The 5,000-nt window shown below is 33.6% G+C and overlaps 7 protein-coding genes across 7 annotated transcripts in view; all 7 read left to right on the top strand.

Moving 5' to 3' along the window:
• Window positions 1–451, top strand: part of LOC130826978 (50S ribosomal protein L22, chloroplastic-like) — a 755-nt gene extending 304 nt beyond the window's left edge. Inside the window, exon 1 of the mRNA XM_057692617.1 lies at window positions 1–451. This exon is cut by the window's left edge and continues 304 nt beyond it. Within this exon, the coding sequence (XP_057548600.1) occupies window positions 1–451 (451 nt within the window).
• A 20-nt stretch (window positions 452–471) lies between these two features.
• Window positions 472–2,035, top strand: LOC130826976 (30S ribosomal protein S3, chloroplastic). The gene has a single exon (XM_057692615.1). It carries the CDS (start codon window positions 472–474, stop codon window positions 1,126–1,128), a length of 657 nt encoding a protein of 218 aa, XP_057548598.1. The 3' UTR covers window positions 1,129–2,035.
• A 156-nt stretch (window positions 2,036–2,191) lies between these two features.
• Window positions 2,192–2,658, top strand: LOC130826989 (50S ribosomal protein L16, chloroplastic). The gene has a single exon (XM_057692628.1). It carries the CDS (start codon window positions 2,299–2,301, stop codon window positions 2,656–2,658), a length of 360 nt encoding a protein of 119 aa, XP_057548611.1. The 5' UTR covers window positions 2,192–2,298.
• Window positions 2,659–2,783: 125 nt separating this feature from the next.
• On the top strand, window positions 2,784–3,154 carry LOC130826988 (50S ribosomal protein L14, chloroplastic). Its single transcript, XM_057692627.1, has one exon. The coding sequence runs from the start codon at window positions 2,784–2,786 to the stop codon at window positions 3,147–3,149; it is 366 nt and encodes a 121-aa protein (XP_057548610.1). The 3' UTR covers window positions 3,150–3,154.
• A 152-nt stretch (window positions 3,155–3,306) lies between these two features.
• Window positions 3,307–3,850, top strand: LOC130826986 (30S ribosomal protein S8, chloroplastic). The gene has a single exon (XM_057692624.1). It carries the CDS (start codon window positions 3,307–3,309, stop codon window positions 3,709–3,711), a length of 405 nt encoding a protein of 134 aa, XP_057548607.1. The 3' UTR covers window positions 3,712–3,850.
• Window positions 3,851–4,078: 228 nt separating this feature from the next.
• On the top strand, window positions 4,079–4,868 carry LOC130826985 (30S ribosomal protein S11, chloroplastic-like). Its single transcript, XM_057692623.1, has one exon. It carries the CDS (start codon window positions 4,452–4,454, stop codon window positions 4,866–4,868), a length of 417 nt encoding a protein of 138 aa, XP_057548606.1. The 5' UTR covers window positions 4,079–4,451.
• A 71-nt stretch (window positions 4,869–4,939) lies between these two features.
• LOC130826965 (DNA-directed RNA polymerase subunit alpha-like) overlaps window positions 4,940–5,000 on the top strand; it is a 1,077-nt gene continuing 1,016 nt past the window's right edge. The window contains exon 1 of the mRNA XM_057692607.1: window positions 4,940–5,000. This exon is cut by the window's right edge and continues 1,016 nt beyond it. Within this exon, the coding sequence (XP_057548590.1) occupies window positions 4,940–5,000 (61 nt within the window).

Here is a 5,000-nt window from a genome sequence, read left to right as displayed (position 1 = left end):
TAAAGCCAGAAGACTAATTGATCAGATTCGTGGGCGTTCCTACGAAGAAACCCTTATGATATTAGAACTTATGCCCTATCGAGCATGTTATCCTATTTTTAAATTGATTTATTCTGCAGCAGCAAATGCTAGTCACAATAGAAAATTTAACAAAGCGAACTTAATTATTAGTAAAGCTGAAGTTAATAAAGGCACTACCATGAAAAAATTAAAACCGCGAGCTCGCGGACGTAGTTTCATGATAAAAAAACCTACTTGTCACATAACTATTGTATTAAGAGATACAAGCTTCTTTGATGGATATGAAAAATATATAGAAAGTTTAATTCCAGATGATATATTAACTTTGTTCCGTGTTATGCCTTTAGGTAGGCGAGTAGAACTTTTTTCTGGTCGTTATCTGGATAAGTTTAAATTAAAGTCTATGTTTTACCGTCTAGGTATATTATAAAGTAAGTATAGTGGGGTAATATGGGACAAAAAATAAATCCACTTGGTTTCAGACTTGGTACAACCCAAAGTCATTATTCCCTTTGGTTTTCACAACCAAAAAACTACTCAGAGGGTCTACAAGAAGATCAAAAAATAAGGGATTGTATCAAAAATTATATACAAAAAAATACAAAAACATCCTCAGGTGTCGAAGGAATTGCACGTATCGAAATTCAAAAAAGAATCGATTTGATACAGGTGATAATTCATATGGGATTCCCGAAGTTATTAATAGAAAATAGACCAAAAGGGGTTGAAGACTTAAAAATAAATGTCCAAAAAGAATTGAATTGTGTGAACCGAAAACTGAACATTGCTATTACAAGAATTGCAAAGCCTTATGGAGACCCTAATATTCTTGCCGAATTTATAGCCGGACAACTAAAGAGTAGGGTATCATTTCGAAAAGCAATGAAAAAAGCTATCGAATTAACTGAACAAGCTGATACAAAAGGAATTCAAATACAAATTGCAGGCCGTATCGATGGAAAAGAAATTGCACGTATCGAATGGATAAGAGAGGGTAGGGTTCCCCTACAAACCATTCATGCGAAAATTGATTATTGTGCCTATACCGTTCGAACTATCTATGGGGTATTGGGTATCAAAATTTGGATATTTATAGACGAAGAATAAAAAACCTTTAGTTGACTTGTCTTTCTGTTTCGATGGAACGATGGAACAAAAAAATGGCAACCCTTTTTGATTCTTTTTTCCATCCAATCAATTCTAATTTTTAATCCCATAAGGTTTAATAAAAATAAAATTTACCTTTTGATATAATTGCTATGCTTAGTGTGTGACTCGTTGGTTTTTGTTAAAATTAAGACTAAAAAAAGAAAGTTAAAGTTATAGTACCAAGTATGAACTAAAAATTATAGAACTAATAACCAACTCATCGCATCACATTATCTGGATCCAAAGAAACAGTCAAGATATACTATTTTAGTCCTATCATTGTAGCAACTGAATTTTTTTGACATAAACAATTCATTAGATTTACTGTCAAAGAAAATTAAAATACAAAAAAGAAAAAAGGATACCGGTAAATGGAAAGATGAGAGAAAGAAAAAAATGAATCTAATATAAAAGATATATAATTCCAATATGTAAGGTCTTTGAACATCTCATAAAAGAAAATGTAATTAAAGCATCAATACAGATTCAAACAAAATTATATGATATGAATCTGTTCTATAGAACAAAAAAATAAGAGCTTAGAGCCAATAACGACTAAGGGGGTTGGTGGAAAAACAAAAGCTCCATTGTAGAATTCAGACCTAACCATTAATCAAGAAGCGATGGGAACGACGGAACCCATGAATACATAAGATTCACTTGAAAATGAATTCTGATAATTCATTGGAAAGGATGGCGGAACGAACCAGAGGACAATTCATATATTCTGAAAAATTATAAGCTAACTCTACACTCGAAATAGCTATTGAAAGAGTAAATATTCGCCCACGAAAATTCTTTTTTTTTTTTTTCATTCTCATATTCAATTGTTAAAATACAAGGAATTCAATAAAAAAAAAAAGAATAGAATAAAATATTTAGTAAACTAGATGAATAAAAAAGAATTCATTGATTCAGTGTATTATATTTTTACATATATATCTTAATTATTTATTATATATTATATAAAAATAGACATTTAAAAAATGAAATTTCCATTTTTTAATTCGCGAGGAGCCGGATGAGAAGAAACTCTCACGTCCAGTTCTGCAGTAGAGATGGAATTACAAAGGAACCATCAACTATAACCCCAAAAGAACTCGATTCCGTAAACAACATAGAGGAAGAATGAAGGGAATATCTTATCGGGGTAATCGTATTTGTTTCGGAAGATATGCTCTTCAGGCACTTGAACCCGCTTGGATCACGTCTAGACAAATAGAAGCCGGGCGACGAGCAATGACACGAAATGCACGTCGCGGTGGAAAAATATGGGTCCGCGTTTTTCCTGACAAACCTGTTACAGTAAGACCCGCAGAAACCCGTATGGGTTCGGGGAAAGGATCTCCCGAATATTGGGTAGCTGTTGTCAAACCAGGTCGAATACTTTATGAAATAAGCGGAGTAGCAGAAAATGTAGCCCGAAGAGCTATCACAATAGCGGCATCAAAAATGCCTATACGAACTCAATTCATTATTTCAGGATAAGAATATAGAACTAAAGGAAATGGATCTTTTGGATAACACCAAGTGGAAGTTTTTTTGGACAAACAATATTTCTTTTTCACCTTTTGCATTTAGTTTTGCATTGAAAGAACAGATAAAAATAAAATATGATTCAACCTCAGACCCTTTTGAATGTAGCAGACAACAGCGGGGCTCGAGAATTGATGTGTATTCGAATCATAGGAGCTAGCAATCGTCGATATGCTCGTATTGGTGACGTTATTGTTGCTGTGATCAAAGAAGCAATACCTAATACGCCCTTAGAAAGATCCGAAGTGATCAGAGCTGTAATTGTACGTACCTGTAAAGAACTCAAACGCGACAACGGCATGATAATACGATATGATGACAATGCCGCAGTTATTATTGATCAAGAAGGAAATCCAAAGGGAACTCGAATTTTTGGTGCGATTGCCCGGGAATTGAGACAAAAATTTACTAAAATAGTTTCATTAGCTCCTGAGGTATTATAAAATGATAATCTAAGGCATTTGAATGAATTTCAATCATAGTAGATTGTGTATCACGTATATACCTTTCATTTTAAATTTTTTCATTTTTTAATTAAAAAGAAACTAATAACATGTTGATTATATCAAATTTTTGGGACACCACCGATTTTAGTTCATTATGGGTAGGGACACTATTGCTGATATAATAACTTCTATACGAAATGCTGACATGAATAGAAAAGGAACGGTTCGAATAGTATCTACTAACATCACCGAAAACATTGTTAAAATACTTTTACGAGAAGGTTTCATTGAAAATGCGAGAAAACATCAAGAAAGAGATAAAACTTTTTTGGTTTTAACGCTGCGACATAGAAGAAATAAGAAAGGGGCTTATAGAAATACTTTCTATTTAAAAAGGATCAGTCGACCTGGTCTACGAATCTATTCTAACTATCAACGAATTCCTAGAATTTTAGGTGGAATGGGGATTGCAATTCTTTCTACCTCTCGAGGTATAATGACGGATCGGGAAGCTCGACTAGAAGGAATTGGCGGAGAAATTTTATGTTATATATGGTAATCCCTAGAATATTAATATCCGAATTGGATCCAATATTTCCTATTTGGGAACAAAAAAAGAAAAAAAAAGGCTTGTCTAATATCACTCCTCTATTAGTTGATACTTTAAGGGGGTTTTATCTGAAATGAAAGAACAAAAATGGATTCATGAAGGTTTGATTACTGAATCACTTCCTAATGGTATGTTCTGGGTTCGTTTAGATAATGAAGATCTGATTCTAGGTTATGTTTCGGGAAGGATACGACGTAGTTCTATACGAATCCTACCGGGAGATAGAGTTAAGATTGAAGTAAGCCGTTATGATTCAACCAGAGGTCGTATAATTTATAGACTCCGCAACAAAGATTCAAACGATTAAGCCGTTTTTCAACATTCCTTATTCCTTTCTACAAAAATAGAATTCAAGGTTCAAAATATCACGAAACTTATTTTCTTCCAAAAAATAGATTCAAAATTAAAACTAAAGAATAACAAATATGAAAATAAGGGCTTCTGTTCGTCAAATTTGTGAAAAATGTCGACTGATTCGCCGACGGGGACGAATTATAGTAATTTGTTCTAACCCAAAACATAAACAACGACAAGGATAATCATTCTACTAAACTATATACTAATGATCTTTCTAAAATACTAAAATAATTGCTAAAATATTTTATTGCTGAAAAAAAATGACGGATTTGTTTTGACATGAAATGGATATATCCATATATCTTTGAATCATATTTATGAGATGATAAAATATGGCAAAACCTATACCAAAAACAGGTTCACGGAGAAATGGACGTATTAATTCGCGTAAAAGTGCACGGAAAATACCAAAGGGTGTTATTCATGTTCAAGCAAGTTTCAATAATACCATTGTGACTGTTACAGATGTACGAGGTCGAGTGGTTTCTTGGGCTTCTGCCGGTACTTGTGGATTCAGGGGTACAAAAAGAGGGACACCTTTTGCAGCTCAAACCGCAGTAGGAAATGCTATTCGTACAGTAGTGGAACAAGGTATGCAACGAGCAGAAGTCATGATAAAAGGTCCCGGTCTCGGAAGAGATGCAGCATTACGGGCTATTCGTAGAAGCGGTATACTATTAAGTTTCGTACGAGACGTAACCCCTATGCCACATAATAGCTGTAGACCTCCTAAAAAAAGACGCGTGTAGAAATAAGAATTGAAGGGATTTCAAGAGAAATAAATGATTCAAAGATATGATCAATTTTGTAAAATATTACTATGGTTCGAGAGAAAATAAGAGTATCTACTCGGACACTGCAGTGGAAATGTGTTGAATCAA

Source organism: Amaranthus tricolor, chromosome 11 (genome assembly GCF_026212465.1).
Source record: "Amaranthus tricolor cultivar Red isolate AtriRed21 chromosome 11, ASM2621246v1, whole genome shotgun sequence".
Classification (NCBI taxonomy): domain Eukaryota; kingdom Viridiplantae; phylum Streptophyta; class Magnoliopsida; order Caryophyllales; family Amaranthaceae; genus Amaranthus; species Amaranthus tricolor.
Note: the sequence above shows the minus strand (reverse complement) of the source record. Positions and strands in the feature narration are given on the sequence as shown.

Coding starts and splice junctions, on each gene's coding strand:
- LOC130826989 (XM_057692628.1), top strand. CDS start 2,299: ATGAAGGGAATATCTTATCGGGGTAATCGTATTTGTTTCGGAAGATAT.
- LOC130826985 (XM_057692623.1), top strand. CDS start 4,452: ATGGCAAAACCTATACCAAAAACAGGTTCACGGAGAAATGGACGTATT.
- LOC130826988 (XM_057692627.1), top strand. CDS start 2,784: ATGATTCAACCTCAGACCCTTTTGAATGTAGCAGACAACAGCGGGGCT.
- LOC130826986 (XM_057692624.1), top strand. CDS start 3,307: ATGGGTAGGGACACTATTGCTGATATAATAACTTCTATACGAAATGCT.
- LOC130826976 (XM_057692615.1), top strand. CDS start 472: ATGGGACAAAAAATAAATCCACTTGGTTTCAGACTTGGTACAACCCAA.